Source organism: Vicugna pacos, chromosome 15, assembly GCF_048564905.1.
Source record: "Vicugna pacos chromosome 15, VicPac4, whole genome shotgun sequence".
In the NCBI taxonomy this organism is placed as follows: domain Eukaryota; kingdom Metazoa; phylum Chordata; class Mammalia; order Artiodactyla; family Camelidae; genus Vicugna; species Vicugna pacos.
The window spans coordinates 3,272,663-3,290,802 of NC_133001.1; the positions used below are offsets into that span (position 1 = coordinate 3,272,663).

At 60.7% G+C, this 18,140-nt stretch overlaps 1 protein-coding gene across 5 annotated transcripts in view; it reads left to right on the plus strand.

The window, feature by feature from the left end:
• Nucleotides 1-15,966, plus strand: part of LOC140685617 (dynactin subunit 1-like) — a 28,758-nt gene extending 12,792 nt beyond the window's left edge. For 4 of the 5 annotated variants that reach the window (XM_072937459.1, XM_072937458.1, XM_072937462.1 and 1 more), the window contains 26 exons: nucleotides 29-107; nucleotides 301-335; nucleotides 6,014-6,205; nucleotides 6,540-6,737; nucleotides 6,887-7,091; nucleotides 7,167-7,245; nucleotides 7,356-7,515; nucleotides 7,665-7,769; nucleotides 7,941-8,132; nucleotides 8,204-8,320; nucleotides 8,551-8,703; nucleotides 9,301-9,461; nucleotides 9,567-9,735; nucleotides 9,915-9,983; nucleotides 10,218-10,280; nucleotides 10,393-10,542; nucleotides 10,705-10,866; nucleotides 10,958-11,089; nucleotides 11,290-11,415; nucleotides 11,624-11,766; nucleotides 12,015-12,181; nucleotides 13,751-13,884; nucleotides 14,001-14,193; nucleotides 14,450-14,529; nucleotides 15,016-15,105; nucleotides 15,519-15,966. In XM_072937459.1, coding sequence (XP_072793560.1) covers nucleotides 29-107; nucleotides 301-335; nucleotides 6,014-6,205; nucleotides 6,540-6,737; nucleotides 6,887-7,091; nucleotides 7,167-7,245; nucleotides 7,356-7,515; nucleotides 7,665-7,769; nucleotides 7,941-8,132; nucleotides 8,204-8,320; nucleotides 8,551-8,703; nucleotides 9,301-9,461; nucleotides 9,567-9,735; nucleotides 9,915-9,983; nucleotides 10,218-10,280; nucleotides 10,393-10,542; nucleotides 10,705-10,866; nucleotides 10,958-11,089; nucleotides 11,290-11,415; nucleotides 11,624-11,766; nucleotides 12,015-12,181; nucleotides 13,751-13,884; nucleotides 14,001-14,193; nucleotides 14,450-14,529; nucleotides 15,016-15,105; nucleotides 15,519-15,656 — 3,492 coding nt within the window. In that variant the 3' untranslated portion in view covers nucleotides 15,657-15,966. The remainder of the gene's footprint in view (nucleotides 1-28; nucleotides 108-300; nucleotides 336-6,013; nucleotides 6,206-6,539; nucleotides 6,738-6,886; nucleotides 7,092-7,166; nucleotides 7,246-7,355; nucleotides 7,516-7,664; nucleotides 7,770-7,940; nucleotides 8,133-8,203; nucleotides 8,321-8,550; nucleotides 8,704-9,300; nucleotides 9,462-9,566; nucleotides 9,736-9,914; nucleotides 9,984-10,217; nucleotides 10,281-10,392; nucleotides 10,543-10,704; nucleotides 10,867-10,957; nucleotides 11,090-11,289; nucleotides 11,416-11,623; nucleotides 11,767-12,014; nucleotides 12,182-13,750; nucleotides 13,885-14,000; nucleotides 14,194-14,449; nucleotides 14,530-15,015; nucleotides 15,106-15,518) is intronic. The other variant, XM_072937461.1, reaches the window with a different exon arrangement.
• The last annotated feature ends 2,174 nt before the right edge of the window (nucleotides 15,967-18,140 follow it).

Below are 18,140 nucleotides of genomic sequence, written 5' to 3' on the forward strand. Positions count from 1 at the left end.
CTATAGTGAGTCTGTTCTGTGGCCTCAGATCCAGGTGTTTGAAGATGGAGCAGACACTACTTCCCCAGAGACACCCGATTCTTCTGCCTCGAAGGTCCTCAGGAGAGGTGAGCACCACCTACTTGCGTTGCTCCTCACACCCGCGAGTCCCCAGGACTTCTCCCCCGAGCAGGGGCCGCGGTGGATCCTGAGATTTTCCATCAGTGCTGTATGGCCTTGTTACACCCTGCCTGCCCGGCCGCGGTGCTCTGTGCCCCTGTGCCTCAGTGCACACACTTTGTTTCTGTTTGCATTCTGCAGAGGGAGCTGACTCAAACGCAAAGACCAGCAAACCAGTAAGTGGTTGGGGGTGGGCGTGGGGAGCAATAGGGAGAAAGCGGGAAAGGAGGAAGAGGGGAGGGAGACCCCATCCTAGGCAGGGAGAAGCAGTAGGTGAGTAGACGGAGTTAGCCTTCCAGCCTCCATTCTCCCTGCGAAGGACGCTTTCTGGGTGTGAGTTGCAGCCTTAGCGCTAGAGGCGGTAGCAGAGCAAAGCTGTTAGGGCCCAGAAGTTCTGGATCCATTGGAACTGAGGCTCAAGGGCATAAGGAGGCCAGGTCTGACTCTAGTAGTGTCAGCTTCCTGCCTTTTGGTCCCCAAGGCTGCCGGCACCCGAGGGGTGTAGGGTAGGGGGAAGGTAGGGACTGGAGGAGTAAGGCGCGCTCGTATTCACAGGTGAATGGAAGGGAGCCGGGCCCTCTGCCACCTGTTGTAGGCTGTGTGCGGAGGGCCCGCTGTAGCTCCCCTCTGCTGCTCTGTCCAGGGTGTGTGAGGTGGGGCTCCAGGCTCTCCAGCTTCCCTGGGCCAGGTAGTGGGCCTCCTGGAAGCTGATCCTTGAGAGACCCCTCTTCTCACTTAACCCTGGACTTGACAGTGACCTGACTCCGCCCACACCTGTGTGTGCCTGAATTGGTCCTAACACCTGTACCCAGGATGTCTGGCCAGCCAGCGCCGTGTGACCTTCACTCTGTTCTCTAACTCTGCCCTTTCCTACTCCTCATGCAGCGGGGACTGAAGGCTAAGAAGGTGGTGTGTTTACTGTTTGTGCCTGGGTGGGTGAGGGCCATGAGCCCCCTCCCCAGCTGTCCTGCATGTCCTTGGGCTGCTGCATGCCTGTGTGTGCGTGTGCGTGCGCCCTTGGGACTGGGGTGGCCAGAGGACATGGCAGCCTGGCTTTCAGAATTCCTTTGAGGGGTGCAGGGTCCTCAGGCTCAGTGTCCAGGCCCAGGTTGCACTGACTGGGGGTGATTCTCACCCGTCCTCACACCCCTGCCCCTGCCTCCGGACTTCTAGTCAGAGATGCCAAGCATTTGACCGGAAACAGCAGCTGCGTGGAGTAGAGCGTTTACTGGGTTGCAGTGGCTTCTCACTTAGCCTGAGCTGAGGGGTAGTGGCAGGGGAGACCGGGGGTTCGGGAGTGGGGGACTTACGAAGTGAGGAGGTTGGGTGAGGAGGCGGGCGGTCAGGGAACAGAGCACAGGGGGAGCAGTCCTGAGTTCAGAAGCCTGCGCTGTGCCTGCCTCTGGGTGGTGCTGCCGTGAAGCCCGCCCTCCCTGCCTCGTCCATCCGCTGGGGCTGAGCTGCCCGCCTCCCCTGGCCCGCAGCCTTCCGCCAGCCAGCATCAGAGTGTGGCTCAGCCGTGCCGCTCCTGGGGCTCTGTCCTAAGTCGCTGCCATGACCACTTCTTCACACCAGCCCCTGCCCTGGGGGCTGTCCCCAGGCTGTCCCCCCCGCATGTGCCTGTCTGACCTGTATGCCCTGTGGTGTGTGTGTGTTTCTGTGGTTTCCTCGTCGCCAGCCTGTTTCTGGCCCTTCTGACCTTGCATGGGGAGCTGCTAGGTTGAGGCAGTGGGGTGGGGAGGAGACGGATTTTGACGTCTGTTTGGTGGCGGGTCCTCACTTGGGAGTCTTGCCTTGGAGGAGACAATATGCTGAGGTCCTGGCTCAGGACGGAACAGGGATGTAAGAAGGAAAATACCGCCCTTAAGGATGCTGGACCCGCTGCGGACACTTGGCTTTTCCCCTTGATTGTTGTCTCCTGGCTGCGGCTCCCATCTTACCGCAGGCCCCCGAAGAGAGCAGAGCAGGGAGCTGCAGTCTGGGGTCTGTGGAGGAGTTCTGGCCGCAGTCCCACCTGGCCCTGGGTGGGGCCTGAGCCGTGCCCAAATCTCGGGGTTTTGGCAGCTGCCTGGGGAGATGTGGCAAAGCCCGGCCTAGGCTCCCTTGCTGCGCCTTGGCTCCCGGTGGGTGCAGAGTGCCAGTCAAGTAGTCCAGGCCCCCACTCGGTCTCCCTCCACAGTGCTTCTCTCACAGGGAGCAGGGAGCTGCACCAGAACAAAAAAAGGGCTTTTAAAGGGGGAGGGCGGGAGAGAAACCAGACGTCTCTGCAAGGTGCGCAGCCCTTTCTAGAAGCCCGTTATAGACAGACGCAGCCCTGCCTACAACCAGGGGAGAGTTGGGAGAGGAGCCAGACACTGTCATTAGCGCTGCCGCTGCCCAGATGGAATGTTCCCCAGGGTTTCATATGTGCCCTGCAGAGCTGGTGTCATCACAGGAGGGGTGCTCTGGGCGCCCGCACCTCCTGAGCCACCGTTAGGGTGTTGTCTGTGTGTATGAGACAGAAATGGAGATGATGGGGTTGTGGGCAGAGGGGAGTGAGGGCATGAGAGAGGCTGATGAAGCAGCGAGGCCCGGTGTCCCTGTCCAGTGATACCCCTGGTCCCAGAGAGGTCATCGCAGAAATGGGATGGCCCCCAGCCCAATTTCTTGGAGCAAATTCTTGGGGATGGGGTCTCGGGAAGGGGAGGGAGGAGCCAGAACCAGTTCTTTGGAGGAGGAAGCAGGGCGGGTTCAGGGGAGGACTTTGTCCAGTCATGAGGAGGAGGAGGAGCCAGCAGAGCCTGGCGGTTGCTAGGTGACCGAGGAGCAGTGACTCCACCCACAGTGGAGAAGAGGAGGGTGGGTGCATGACGTCAGGCGGAGCTGGTGCTGCGGCCACTGAGGCTGCCATCAGCCTAAGCTGGCGAACTAGGCCGGGTGCCTGCTGGAGCCTGGCTGTCCCCACCGCACACCTGTGGGGGCTTCTGCATCTGAGCTGCAGCCCTTGGCCAGCGGGGGAGCTGCCGGGCCGGGAAGCTGAGGCTGCATTGTTGGGATTTGATGCACTAATCTCCTGTCTCCGCCGCCTTTCCCTCTGTTCGGTCTCTTTCCCTCCCTCCCTCCCTCCCTCCCTCCTTCCCTCCGTCTGTCCTTCCTCTGTTTCCTCTCCTGGCTCTCTTTGGTTTTCTGCAATGATGAGACAGGCACCGACAGCCCGAAAGGTACTCTTGCTCACTCTGGTCCTGCTGCCGGGTTGGCAGCATGATGGTGGCAGCAGGCTGCTGGGGTGGGGGTGGGGGCTGGTTGCCTTCCTCTGTCTACCTGGTCGGGGGAGGAGGACAGGGATGCAGGTGGGGGCAGGGAGGGGCGTGTGTCGCTGCCGTGCCCCACGCCCTGGGCGTCTGCTCCGTGACCTGCCTCCTTTTGGCTCTGAATCTCTGTTCCGGGCCTTGTACCCAGTGACCTCGCAGGCTTGGGCTTCACGCATCTTTTGCTGTGAACTGGCTCTGGGAGCGATTCCTGTGAGAGGATCTGGGGAAGCAGGTCCACATGTTCATGCCTCTAGCAGGCATGCCTCACCCGACCGACCGTTGCTAGAATGACCCTTGGTTGCACTGCCAGCATCCCACCCTCGCTGGGGTTTGTACCAAGGGCCTCTGCCTAGAGTAGCTTTTGACACACAGCTATGGAGGGTCACCCAAGGTAGTAGAGGGCGGGGTTAGTCTCCTGGGGAGACCTCGAAGCAGGGCCCAAGGCAAATCTTGTTTTTGCCAGATCTGTGAGACTCTGGGTGGCAAGAACACCATTTGGGTGTTGGAGTTAATCATCTGTTTCCCACTTTGCAGTGACCTGAGGGGTTTCTGGCTTTGGCTCCGGGCAGTGGTTTCCCAGCGCTGCTGCCCGCCCCCACCTCCTTTCTTGCAGGCGGATGGGGTTACTTTGCTGAGCTCTGAGCTTCTGGCTAATGCAATATTCATGGTGCTGACACCTGAGCCCTCTGCCCTGGGCTGGGGACTGCTGCGGGAACTGGTCCTGGGGAGGGGGTTGGGGTGCGGGAGGACAGCCTCGCTCCTCTGCCTTGGGGACTTGATCTCCCTCTGCAGGTTCCTGTCCCTCACTTCTGGGTTCATATCATCCCTCACATCACATGGGATTTCTAGGGAGTCCTCTGTGGAGTCTGGCACTGGAAGAAAGGGGCTGACCTGGGAAGGTCCTTGGGGGTGGCGGGCGGGTGGGGCTCTGGGCTGGAGCGGGAGAAGGTGTTGCAGAAGGCTGGTCTCTGGAGACCTTCTCTGCCAGCTGCTGCCCTTGGTCTCCTGTGGTTCAGCCTAGGAGATGGGGACTTCTGGGGTTTCCAGGGTGTCTGAAGGGGTGAGGTCTGCAAGGGTAGGACAGAAGCGGGGAAAGGAGCCAGTGGGGAATCGGAGTTCTGAGTCCCTGGAGTAGGACCCGGAGATTCACTGGAGGAAGGGGATGGGGTGGGGAGGGAGGGAGCGGGGGGACCGCTAGCCGTGGCCTCATTCCTGTTGCTGCTCCTGCTCTCACTGCTGTCCCTTTTGCTGTCTGTCTGTCTTCCATTGTCCTTTCTTTCCTGACTACTTCTCCTCTGGCTCCTGTTGCCTGTCCAGACCACAACTCGGCGGCCCAAGGTGAGAAAAAGCAGGCCTCTGTACAAGCCACTGCTGAGTGTACACACACATTTTAGGCGTGTGCGTGTGAGTGGGCATGTGTACGGGCAAGTGAAAGTTGGTCACAGTGCATCCTGGCTTGTCTTTTCAGGGGAGTGAGGGGACCGAGGGTAATGACAGGCCCCTCCTGAGAAAATGACTCTTGGCTCTCAGAGGGGGTAGCTTGAATGCAGAAGAGAAATCAGAGTGGTTGTGGTTAATCCAGGCAGGCTTTCTCGAAGAAGGGCATTTTGACCAGCTTTTGGGTGGGTGTTTGGGGGGCAGGGGGATTGGAAGAGAGGTGAAAAAGAACTTGGCTGTGTCAGTGTCAGGGAATAAGGAGGTGGGTGTGTCTGTGAAAGGCTTTGGGTGGCGGGGGGCAGTCTGGCTAGCACGCAGTCTCTGCGTGTCAGCCCAGCTGGAGAGCCTCGAGGCTCAGCCCTGCGAGGAAGAGCGCGGGCAGGCCTGCCTGCTCGGGGCCTCACCCCACGGGGCCAGGGGAGCGTCCTCTGATTAGAGCCCCTGTGTGTTGGGAGAGGGAGGTGACAGGTGGGTTGACTGTACTGACCTTGTTTTGGGGGGAGCCAAGGATTGCAACTTTTACCCTCGCCCTTTTACCTGCAGGCTCCCCTGAGGTAGACCAAGGGAAGGAGAGTCAGCTTCATTTAAAGAGCGGGGAGGGCCTCGCAGGGGTGGGGAGCCTCGCACCCCCACTTGTAGCCCAGCCGTCGTTGGGAACGTGAACGTTAGAGATCAGCCTGTTCTTTCTCTCTGGGAAGGACATTGAGGCACTTTTCCCCCTGGGGGAGGAGGGCACAGGCCCAGAGCAACGATAGGATAGTGTTAAGAAGTCGCTAGAATGATCACAAGTGGGTCACAGAGGGGAGGTCCGGGAGTGAGGGATTCTGCCCCAAGGGGATAGTGCCAGAGCTGGGAGGAACGTGAGGTCACTGCCAAGGGAGGAGCCTTATAATCTTATGTCTCCTTCCATCCCTTCCTCTCCTGCCCCCTCGCCCCGGTCCTGTGTCACTATCTCTGACTGTTTCATTTTCCCTCTGCCCTCCGCTCCCTCTGTTCTCATTGTGCTTTGATACTCTCTGCCTTTATCCTCCTCTGTCTCTTCTCTCACCATATCTCATATTCCGTCTCTCTCTCTTTACCACCCCTGTTCCCTGCTCTTTCTGGTCTGCCCCTACCCTCTCCGATAGCCCACCCGCCCAGCCAGTTCCGGGGCGGCCGGGGCCAGTAGCTCCCTGGGCCCCTCCGGATCAGCATCCGCAGGTGAGCTGAGCAGCAGCGAGCCCAGCACCCCGGCCCAGACCCCGCTCGCGGCCCCCATCATCCCCACGCCGGCCCTCACCTCTCCCGGAGCAGCCCCCCCGCTTCCTTCCCCCTCTAAGGTAAGGACTGGGGTCAGTGTGAAGAGGAACCAAGACACAAAGGGGCCTGTCACCCTGGCAGGAGCTTAGACGTTTCCCAGGGCTGGGGGAGGCCCAGAACTTGGGTCAGAAGGGTGGGGACAGCACAGAGGCCTCCCGTCACTGACCAAGCTCCCCTTTCCTCTCTGCCCTTCTCCCACACTTGCCCTGTACACGTTGGGCTTCCCTCAGATGTTCGTATGCCACTTCCATTGACCCTGCGCCTGGAATGACGGCTACATACGTTTCTTTCTGCTCAGCCTCGGTGGGGAAGGTAGGGTGGCTGTGCATAGACCAAGGTGTCTCTCCTTTGCAGGAGGAGGAGGGGCTGAGGGCCCAGGTGCGGGACCTGGAGGAGAAACTGGAGACCCTGCGACTGAAACGCGCGGAAGACAAGGCAAAACTAAAAGAGTTGGAGAAACACAAGATCCAGCTGGAGCAGGTGCAAGAATGGAAAAGCAAAATGCAGGAGCAGCAGGCAGACCTGCAGCGGCGCCTCAAGGAGGCGCGGAAGGTGGGGCCTGGGATGAAGGGGGCGTCTGGGGAGGCCCGGGGCCCAGGGAAGCGCGCTGGGAACTGGGCTGGAACCGGAGCCTGGAGTGTCCTGTGAGAAAGGGTGCATGCTGTGCGCTCGCGCCCCCGCCCACCTCCACCGCTCTTCAGGAAGCCAAGGAGGCGCTGGAGGCCAAGGAACGCTACATGGAGGAGATGGCCGACACTGCGGACGCCATCGAGATGGCCACTCTGGACAAGGAGATGGCCGAAGAGCGGGCCGAGTCCCTGCAGCAGGAGGTGGAGGCGCTGAAGGAGCGTGTGGACGAGCTCACCACCGACTTGGAGATCCTCAAGGCCGAGATTGAAGAGAAGGGTAAGGGCCAGGAGCAGCCGGGCACCAAGTGGCAGGGTCGGAACCTTGTCTGAAAGTGTCGATGGTCTTCCCCAGGCTCAGACGGGGCTGCATCCAGCTATCAGCTCAAGCAGCTCGAGGAGCAGAATGCGCGCCTGAAGGACGCCCTGGTGAGGTAGGGCCCTCTGCTGCTGGGCTCGCCCGGCGGCCTCCAGACGTGTCAGGGCGGCCATCACGCGGGGGCTCTGACGCACGCCCTCTTCTTGTCTCTCCACTTTCCCCCAGGATGCGGGATCTTTCTTCCTCAGAGAAGCAGGAGCATGTGAAACTCCAGAAGCTCATGGAGAAGAAGAACCAAGAGCTGGAAGCTGTGAGGCAGCAGCGGGAGCGGCTGCAGGAGGAGCTGACCCAGGCGGAGAGCACCATCGACGAGCTCAAGGAGCAGGTCTGGGGGCCCAGCGCCTTTCCCGGGGCGCCCCTGCCGACCCCCCGCTGGCCTGGGGGGCCCCCGCCGACCCCCCTGCTGGCGCCACCTCTGGGTGCTGTCTGGGCCCCTTTCAGCAGCCTCCTCCCCGCCCCCTCCCGGTTACGCAGGTGGACGCCGCTCTGGGTGCTGAGGAGATGGTGGAGATGCTGACGGACCGGAACCTGAATCTGGAGGAGAAAGTGCGGGAACTGAGGGAGACCGTGGGCGACTTGGTGAGAGAACAGCAGCCCCCTGACCTCTGACCCTGGGGGGTTGGGAGGGGCTTGCTGAGGGATGGACTGACCTGTGACCCCTGACCTTGGAGCAGGGCATGTGGTGAGTGAACCCGCCCAGGCCTGTGCCCTCCCCCCGACTTTCCTTCTCCCCGCCTCGCGGCCTCCCAGGAAGCGATGAACGAGATGAACGACGAGCTGCAGGAGAACGCGCGCGAGACGGAGCTGGAGCTGCGGGAGCAGCTGGACATGGCGGGCGCGCGGGTCCGGGAGGCCCAGAAGCGGGTGGAGGCGGCCCAGGAGACGGTGGCAGACTATCAGCAAACCATCAAGAAGTACCGCCAGCTGACCGCCCACCTGCAGGTGCCTGGTGCCCCGCGGCCGTCCCGGGCGCCTGGGGAGCCGGCCGTGCCTCACCGTCTGTCCCGCCCCAGGACGTGAACCGCGAGCTGACGAGCCAGCAGGAGGCGTCTGCGGAGAGGCAGCAGCAGCCGCCGCCGGAGACTTTTGACTTCAAGATCAAGTTTGCTGAGACGAAGGCCCACGCCAAGGTCAGGGGAGGGGGTGGCCGGAGACGGCTGAGTGCCGGGGCGCCAGCCCGGGCGCGGCTGTGCGCTGACTTGGCCGGGGTTTCTGGGCTTCAGGTTCCTGGGTGGGGAGGGGTTGGAAGCCTCCTGGCCTGGGCTTGTCCCAGAAGCAGGGCACGGGGTGGAGCATGGCATGGCGGTTATGAGGTTCTCTCGAGCCTGGCCGAGAGCCCACCTCTTTGTCTGCCTCACAGGCAATTGAGATGGAATTGAGGCAGATGGAGGTGGCCCAGGCCAACCGGCACACGTCCCTGCTGACAGCCTTCATGCCCGACAGCTTCCTTCGGCCAGGCGGGGACCACGACTGCGTCCTGGTGCTGCTGCTCATTCCTCGTCTCGTTTGCAAGGTACAGTCTGTCCATCACATGCTCCTCTGGAGTCTGTCGACCTTGCTCTGAACCGGGCCTTGTGGATGCCAAGGAAAGGCAGCAGGCAGCGCTCCCGCTCACAGAGTTCGCGATGCAGGGAGGAGCACAGTCAGCAGGGGCCCAGGCAGACGTTTCTTACGCGTGGCGGGTGACGGCGGGGAGGCGGCTGCTTTGAGAGAACACAGCTGGGGATCTGACTTACATAGAGGGATGTCACTGAAGGGATAACGCTTGAGGTGAGACCCAGAAGATGGCTACGAGTTAGTGGGGAGATAATTGTTAGGAGAACGTTCTAGGGAGAAGGGCAGCAGGAGCAGCAGCCTGAAGGCTTGGGAAGGAGCTTGATCCCACTGGTCCTGCTACCCGTCCATCCCCACATCCCAGATCCCCAGGACCACCGGTGACCACGTCAGTACCCTCTCCCCGTGTACGGCTCCTTGCCCGTCTGAGAACTGTCTCTGCTTTCTCCCTCACGTCTCCGTGCCCCGCGCGTAGTTGCTCAGCTCCGTGTATTCCTAAGTCTGCGTTCTCCGTTCTCTGCCCTGAGCCCCAGGTCTCTGGTGCTTCCTCCCACAGGCAGAGCTGATCCGGAAGCAGGCTCAGGAGAAGTTTGAACTAAGTGAGAACTGTTCAGAGCGGCCAGGGCTTCGAGGGGCTGCGGGGGAGCAGCTCAGCTTTGCTGCGGGGCTGGTGTACTCGCTGAGTTTGCTGCAGGCCACCCTGCACCGTTACGAGCAGTAAGTGACCCCCGAGCCCTACGCCAGGGCCACGGGCCCGGGACTGGCTGGAACTGACATTGCCTGGGAGACCCTGGCCTCACCGGGCCCTCTGCTGGTCTCCAGTGCCCTCTCTCAGTGCCACGTGGACGTGTATAAGAAGGTGGGCAGCCTCTACCCCGAGATGAGTGCCCATGAGCGCTCCTTGGATTTCCTCATCGAGCTGCTGCACAAGGATCAGCTGGATGAGACTGTCAATGTGGAGCCTCTCACCAAGGCCATCAAGTACTACCAGGTCTGGGGCGAGAACCCCGGCTTGGCCCGGGAGGAAGGGAGGGTTTCTTCTGCTGGGCGCCCTTGCTCTCTCGTACCCTTGGAGTCCCAGGATACCTGGGGCTCAAATTGCAGTTTGGGAAGAATTCTCCATTCTTCCAAGGCCTGAAGGCCGTCTGCCTCTTTGTCATCCGTCTTCAGCATCTGTACAGCGTCCACCTCGCCGATCAGCCTGAGGACAGCACCATGCAGCTGGCCGACCACATCAAGGTGAGGTGTCCGGGCCGGCGGCTGAGCCCCTTAGAGAGACCAGAAACGGAAGACATCCGATCAGGCCCTTAAGGGGTGTCACGTAAGACTGGGTCAGGGTCACTAAGGCCAGATCAGGGAAGCCAGAGGGCCCACTATGTACAGGGGTCAGCCGAGGGCGGAGACTCCTTAGAGGTGGTGATGGGGCAGAGGGCCTCCTGCTGAGGGCTGAGCGCCGTGCCTCCGTCCTCACAGTTCACGCAGAGCGCCCTGGACTGCATGAGCGTGGAGGCGGGCCGGCTGCGCGCCTTCTTGCAGGTGAGAGCACAGCTGGGTCTGCGTGGGCTCCTCTTCCTTCTCGGTCCCCACCTCCTCACCCTCAGCCCCCATGCTGACTTGGTTCCCCGTGCATTTCCTACTCCCTGACCAGGGTGGGCAGGAGGCTTCAGACATTGCCCTCCTGCTCCGGGACCTGGAAACATCGTGCAGCGACATCCGCCAGTTCTGCAAGAAGATCCGAAGGCGAATGCCAGGGACGGATGCTCCCGGGATCCCAGCTGCACTAGCCTTCGGCCCACAGGTTTAGGGCTGGGAGAGGGAACGGGAAGGAAGCTGAGCAGAACCAGCAGGGGCCTGGCATGGCAAGATCGGGCTCTGGTTGGGGGACAAGCATGGTTTTGAGAGAGCTGGGGGCTGTGGAGCTGGGCCCAGGGTGGGCTCCTGACTCTGACCGCTTGCACAGGTGTCTGACACCCTCCTGGACTGCAGGAAGCACTTGACGTGGGTGGTGGCTGTGCTGCAGGAGGTGGCAGCTGCTGCCGCCCAGCTCGTCGCCCCGCTGGCGGAGAATGAGGGACTGCCTGTGGCTGCCCTGGAGGAGCTGGCTTTCAAAGCAAACGAGCAGGTGGGCCGGGATGGCTGGGCCGAAGGTGGTGCTGGGGGAGTCAGCTGGGCCCCCTGTGTGGAGTTCTCCCTGTTGCCGTGGGCTCCTACAGATCTACGGGGCCCCCTCCAGCAGCCCCCATGAGTGTCTGCGCCAGTCGTGCAGCATCCTCATCAGCACCATGAACAAGGTGGCCACAGCCATGCAGGAGGGAGAGTACGACGCAGAGCGGCCCCCTAGCAAGGTGGGTGGGGAGCCCCTTGGAGGCCTCCGGGGCCTGGAGGAGCTGGGCTGCCAGAGCTACTGCTGTTACGGGAGGGCTGGAGGCCGAGGGAAGGGATTTGGAGAGAGCAAGGAGATCTTCCCTGTGACCGGATCGCTAAAAGGAGCACCCTGGTGACCTTCTCTCCCCGCCCCGCCCTCTGCCCTGACCCTGACCCTTAGCCTCCCCCTGTTGAGCTGCGGGCGGCAGCCCTTCGTGCGGAGATCACAGACGCTGAAGGCCTGGGCTTGAAGCTTGAAGATCGAGAGACAGTTATCAAGGAGCTGAAGAAGTCACTCAAGATCAAGGTGAGGGCAGGGAAGGCTCAGGACCTGGGGGGCCAGGAAGTACTGTGGGGCACAGGGCAGCCGTGGTGTTGGCTGAGGGGGGGCGTGGTGCCTGTGGTCAGTGGGAGTTCTTGTGGGGCCTGAGGGGGCCTGCTGGATCATGGTCTAGCTGGGTCCCTGGGGGGCCGTGGGGGTGTAAGGGGACTAGACGCGCTCTGCCCTCGTCCAGGGGGAGGAGCTCAGTGAGGCCAACGTGCGGCTGAGCCTCTTGGAGAAGAAGCTGGACAGCGCGGCCAAGGATGCAGACGAGCGCATCGAGAAGGTCCAGACCCGGCTGGAGGAGACCCAGGCGCTGCTGCGGAAGAAGGAGAAGTCAGGCACCTCCCCCGGGCCCTGCTCACTCCAGCCCTCCCTCCTGCGGCAGCTCTCTGCCCCCCAACCCAGGCCCCCCCGTAGTGAGACTCCCCCGGGGGCACAGCCCCATGGTGTGGTCCCAGTCTGAGCCTCTTCTGCCCCTGGCTCCTCGCCGGCAGGGCCGCTCCCGGGACCCGCTGGGACTGAGGAGTGGGGATGGGGCCCTGGGGAAGGGGCTCTGCCCAAGCCCAGCTTCTCCTTCACAGAGAGTTTGAGGAGACGATGGACGCCCTTCAGGCTGACATCGACCAGTTGGAGGCAGAGAAAGCAGAGTTAAAGCAGCGGCTGAACAGCCAGTCCAAGCGCACGATCGAGGGGCTCCGGGGGCCCCCTCCCTCGGGTATTGCCACCCTGGTCTCTGACATTGCTGGGGGTGAGTGCAGTGGGGCCGGCCCAGAGGAACCTGAAAGGCCTCCCTCCCGCCCTTGGTCGCAGTTTGACTTCTGCCCCCTCTTACCCGCCTGGACGTTCAGCTGGGAACGTGCTTGCCCGGTGTCACTCTGTGGCAGCTTTCACCAGTACTTACTTCTCCTGAGATGTGTGGCATTGTCTGACCAAGTGGGGGCAGTGAGCCATCACCAAGTTGTCCATGAAGCTCAGAGTTACAGCATCAGTTAGACGCTGGTAGATGTCCCTTCTGGTTCTGTGGTCTGGCCTTTCTGTCCCAGCCGTGACTTACGAGGGCCACCGGCCTGCAGCAGGCAGGGCTCGTGGCCGTGGCGCCCAGCAGGGCCCGGTGCTCGCCCCTCGTTCCTCCTGTGCGTGGCCATTACGTTTTCCCCGCTGAGTCCATGTGGCTTCACCCTGTGGTGTGGTTGTCCCTTCCGTTGCTGAATTCGCCCAGTGTCACCTGGGGCTTGTGTTCTGACCTTTGCCTGGTCTCTTTGTGTGGCCAAGGCTCCTTACTTGGAGTTTTTCTGGCTTCCAGGCCTCATCTCCCCAGGTTCCTGACCAAGGTCACGGTCATCGCCATCCTCGTTCCCATCTACTGTGTAGTTTGCTTTTGTTCTGTCTTCCGCTTCTTGCTTGCCCTCCTCACCTCCAGCAGACAAACTCATTGTAGTGGAATTAAGCCCTCAGGATCTCTAGATCCCCCTGCTGGGCCTCTCCTGTCAGCTGGCCTCACCTAGGGTCTGGTCCTCACTCGGAGGCCCCATCACTGGTGCTGCTTGATACCGGAGGCCACCAAGTGTCTTCTTGACTGTACAGTCTTCATGGTGCAGATGTGTCCATGTTCCTTGGGAGAGGAGTCTCCAGAATTACCACATAGTGTTGTTGTAGCATGAGTTCTTTAAACAAATATTGGTTCTTAATCTATGAAACTTCCCACCAAAAAAAAAATGGTGACTTTTGCCTCAGAGCAGTGGGGGACCTGAGGGACAGGGAATGTGTCTGCATCTTCAACGTAAGTTTTGCCGCTAGGGAGCACCGAGGGTCTCGGGAGCTTTCCGTCTGCCTTTCTTGGAGATGGAGTATGAGGCAGGAACGGCCTCATGCCCCACGTGCTTCCTCCAGCGCACACTCCTGTGGCCACACTTCCTCGCACCCCGTCTCGTGGCCTCGCTCCCCTTTCTGTCTTTCACACGCTCTTTCCCCCGAGAGAGGCAGGGTCTTGCTAGAGAAGGTGTGGTGATCAGGAGAAGGGTTTTCCCGCACGCCCGGGATTCCTCTGGTGTGTCCCCCTCACCCCCAGATCATCTAATTCCTCTCTGCTCTTTTCCTGCTCCCCGTGGGCTGTCCTGAGCACAGAAGAGCAGCAGCGAGGTAGAGACCCATCCTGGCTGGGGGTGAACAGGGCTGGTGGGAGTCGGGGCTGGGGGCGCAGGGTGAGACTTGCCCCTTGGGAGCAATCAGGACTGGAGGTAGGAGGGGATGATTGCGGGTGGAGGCCGTCTTCAGCCCTCTCCACCTGAGCTGATGACATTTGCTGTGGTCCCCAAAGGCGGTGCCCCCGGACAGGCTCCAGCATCTGCGCCAGGCCCAGGGCTGGTGAAGGACTCGCCGCTGCTGCTTCAGCAGATCTCTGCCATGAGACTGCACATCTCCCAGCTGCAGCGCGAGAACAGCGTCCTCAAGGTGAGCGGGTCCTGGGGAGGACGGGTCGAGGTGGCGTATAGCTGCCTCACTGATGACAGGGGGCAGGGCCTGCCCCTCTCACCGCCACCCCTCTTGCCTCGTCCCCTCCTTCACAGGGAGCCCAGATGAAGGCGTCCTTAGCAGCCCTGCCCCCTCTGCATGCGGCGAAGCTCTCCCTCCCACCCCACGAGGGCCCTGGCAGTGAGCTAGCCTCTGGAGCGCTGTACCGCAAGACCACCCAGCTGCTGGAGACGTTGAATCAGCTGAGCACGCACACCCGTGTGGTGGACATCACCCGCGCCAGCCCTGGTATGGACCTGCCAGCTCCTGGGATGAACCACAGATCCCCGCCTTGCCCCAGAGATGTAGTCCCTGCCCGGGCAGTTCTCACGCCGGGAGGCTCCTCCAGCACTGCTCCGTGGCCTCTGTGTTCAGTTTGCTCGGCTCACCTGCTCTCTTCCGTGTCTGCCCCGTTGGAGGGTCCAGCATTTGCACTCTTGACCCTTAGCCCAGCTCGGCTGCCTGCCTGGGCCTTGGTGGCCTCACTAGCCTGCTCTCCCCACAGCTGCCAAAAGCCCATCGGCCCAGCTCCTGGAGCAGGTGGCTCAGCTCAAGGCCCTAAGTGACACCGTCGAGAAGCTCAAGGTCAGTTTGGACCCCGCCCTTTCTCACCCTGCGGTGCTCATTTCAGAGCGCTCGCTGGGGGGGCCCTGGGCACACTCACTCCCACAGGAGGTGCCGGGGTTCCTGGAGCCCAGCCCTGTGCTCGACGGCCCGCTGGGGAGGGGTGGCAGGGAAGGCGGGGTTCCTGCCTTGGGAGCTCACTCTCGGTACAGATTCTCATCAGCAAGACAGGTTGAGCGTGTGGTTCAGGTGCCGCTTCTGTCGGAGCTGAGGTCACTGCGGGGTAGGATGGTCGGGGTGGCTTCCCAGAAGCTGCAGAGCCTGAGTTGGGCCTTGAAGGATCCGTAAAGTAAGGATGTTGGGTAGCGGTGGGGTTGGAGTTGAGAGCAAAAGTGTGGTGATGAAGAGGAGTGGGTCCCTGCTTCCTTGGTCTGAGTGTTCCTGTGAAACCACACTGGGCTAGCCGGTCGGGTCCCCTGAATGAAGCCTCTTCCCCTCCTCCACCAGGATGAGGTCCTTAAGGAGACCGTATCTCAGCGCCCCGGAGCCACGGTCCCCACTGACTTTGCCACCTTCCCCTCATCAGCCTTCCTCAGGGTAAGGGGGAGCGCGGGGAGGAGGGTGGGCAGTATGGAGGGCTCAGGTGGGTCCTTCCCCTCTCCCCAGAATTTGAAGAGGCCCCTGGGGTCTCAGGTCCAACAACTGCACATCTGAGTTACCTCGCCCAGCCTTACTTGGAAGCAACTTAAGAGTGCTTGCAAGGCTTCCAAAGATTCCAACATTTTCACAAACATCTTCTATGACTTTCAATATCAGGATGGGCTGAAAACTCCCTTGTCAGGCTGTGTAGCCCAGTTCTGATTTGGAAAAAAACGTGGTTGTCATAACCGAGGAGCCTCAAAGCCTCAGGTCCTGAGAGGCTGCCTCGGTCTCAGTGCTCAGGACCGTGTCAGGGGCACACGGCACAAGTGAGCCCCTGACCTGGGGCCTCTTCCTCCCCCAACCCCCAGGCCAAGGAGGAGCAGCAGGACGACACTGTGTACGTGGGCAAAGTGACCTTCTCGTGCGCGGCTGGCCTTGGGCAGCGGCACCGGCTGGTGCTCACCCAGGAGCAGCTACACCAGCTTCACAGTCGCCTCATCTCCTAAGTGCTCCTTGCCCCGCGGTCCCCTTCTCCCCTCAGCCCTCCTGGGGCCGCTCTGCCTGCCGCACAGCCCCCTCGGCCGGCCCCCGGGTGTGGAGAGCTCTTCCTGCCCCGGTCAGCCTCACCCCACCTGTCAGTGTCCCGCCCCGGCCCCTTGACGTGGGTTCCCCTATTTCCATTCCCCGGCCTCTGCCAAAACCCGCTGTTTAGCTGCTTCCTCCTTCCTGAGGAGCCTCAGGGGCCGTGGGGGGCAGGCTGAGACCCCACCACAAAGGTTGTGTGAGGTCCCCCTAATAAAGGACTTCACGCCTTGATCGAGGCCTCCTCTGCTTCAGTGCTTTCTTTGTGGTGTTGGGAGTGGGTCATGGGCCATTGGACTCGGAGCAGGAGTGGAGGACAGGGGATGCGAGGAGGCTTGGCTGTGCCAGACGGGAAGGCAGTGATCCGTGGAATGCTGTGTCCCTCAAATTCACATGCAGTAAGTTTCTCTGAGCAAGGGGGCAGGGGCTAGACCGGGCGCTCGGCACCTGAGTTCATTTACGGAGGTAGGAGGTTTCAGGAGTGTGTAGCCTCCGCCAGGCCTGCCTCTGCTTCCTGGACCTTCCACTGGCCTTCAAGCCAGCATTTGGAGCTGGGCTATTGGTACGATCACCTCTCCAGCCAGCTTTCTGATGCGCTGGCCACGGTCTCCCCGTAAGACCCGGGACCTCTCAGAGAGAACATTACAGATGAGTAAGAGCAAAGAGAAGTTACAAACGCTGCTCCCAAGTCCCCCTACAAATGAGTGTCACCTGAGGAGCCCCTTTGAAAAAACTCACAGCCTTTTGGGCATTGGCCCAGATCTGCTGGAATCACTTGTACATTTGAGGCCAGTGAGCAGCACCCTGACCCGGTTAGTGCAGTGGGCTGGCTCCTTGACACGCTGTTTTATCCCTCTCTTGGGGAGACCCTGTCCAGGCCGCCGGCGGTCTCTGATCCAGTTGGAGGAAGAGACCCTTCGTGCTTCGGAGCAGCTCCAGCTGGGTCAGGGCCTCGGCTTGTGGGCTTCCTCTCTGGAGGGAAAGGAGCAGACGGGACAGGGAGGCTCCAGGTTGGGGGCCCAGGGCACAGGCAGTGCTGGGCACGGTTCCCAGGCGGAGCCCGCTCCGGGAAGGTCGGTGAATTACGGTGCTTGATACCTGCTCTGTGCCTTGGCCTTCTTCAGGGAGGGTTCCAAGAAAAGAGGATTTGTGTGACCTTCCTTGATACTGTCAGGGGGTTTACGTAGACATGCAGGACATAACTCATTACACGTGAGGGGTATCTTAGGGTGTGAGGACTTAATTCTCCCGGAACTGGCTGGGAAGGGGGGCTGTGTCTTGGTATCAGAGAATCTGTCTCCAAACCGGGCTCTGCTAGCGCCGAGGAAATCACACAGCGCGCTGTTCTCTCCCGGGAGTGCGTGGTGGTCCTGTTCTTTCTGCCCACGCTGCTGACCTGCCTTCCCCTCGGTGGGTGAGAAAACAAGGGCCGAGACTGTGCACCTCCCGGAGGCGTGGGGAGAGGACAGGGCTTTCTTGTCCCTTGAGAGCACTTTCTCACCACTTACTCCCTGAATGCAAAACTCATTTATTCAGTTGCATGTCAGTATGTATCTCAAAGTCAGCAGGTCTAAAAGGGAAGTCATGTCTCACGTCCTGTGTGCGACAAGCCACAAACCTGAGTATCTGACGGCTTCTTCACTCTCCTTAGGCAATTTATTACCCAGTCCTGCTCAGTTTGTCCTTCATTACCGTCTCTCATACCCGTTCACTTTTTCCCACTCCCTCCACTGCTAACTTTGTGTATAATTTCTTGCTCTGGGTACTTCAGCAGTTTTTAAACTGGTCCCCCTGCCTCCGTTGCCTCTCTCAGCCAGTGCTCATTGATGTCAGAGGGACCTTTCCAGAATGCAGACTGGGCCATGTCATTCTCTGCTTTAAATCCTAAAGTGGTTCTTCCAACTAGAATTTAAAATGAAACAAAATCCTGAAAGGATTCCTTTAAGTGTCTAGAATCTAAAATTCAGACTCACTGGACTGGCCCATGAGGCCACCCGTGCCCTGGGTCCTGCCTGCCCCTCAGCCTCTCTCGTGCCTCACGGTCCAGCCTCAGTGGCCCCTGCAGCTTCTCTGCCACCCTGCGATGGCTCAGGCCTCTTCCCATTGCTCAGAATGCCAGTTACCTCCTTCCCTCTACTCTACCTCCCTGCCCCTGCCCCCCCACCCCACCTTAGCTGACATCGTGTTCATTTATTAAGCTCAAGCATTGCTGCCTTAGGAAATCTGTAATCCCTGTGACCTACTAGGTGCTCCTGTTCTGGGGCAGCAAAGAATATGAACCTTTTTAAATTTTTTTTTCTGGTGTGCTTAGATTTAGGTGCACTCTGACCTTGGCAAGGTTTCTGGTCTCCGGTCTGCTTTCTCAGCTGAAAAACGGGAGGAACAGTACCTTACAGGGCCACTGTAAA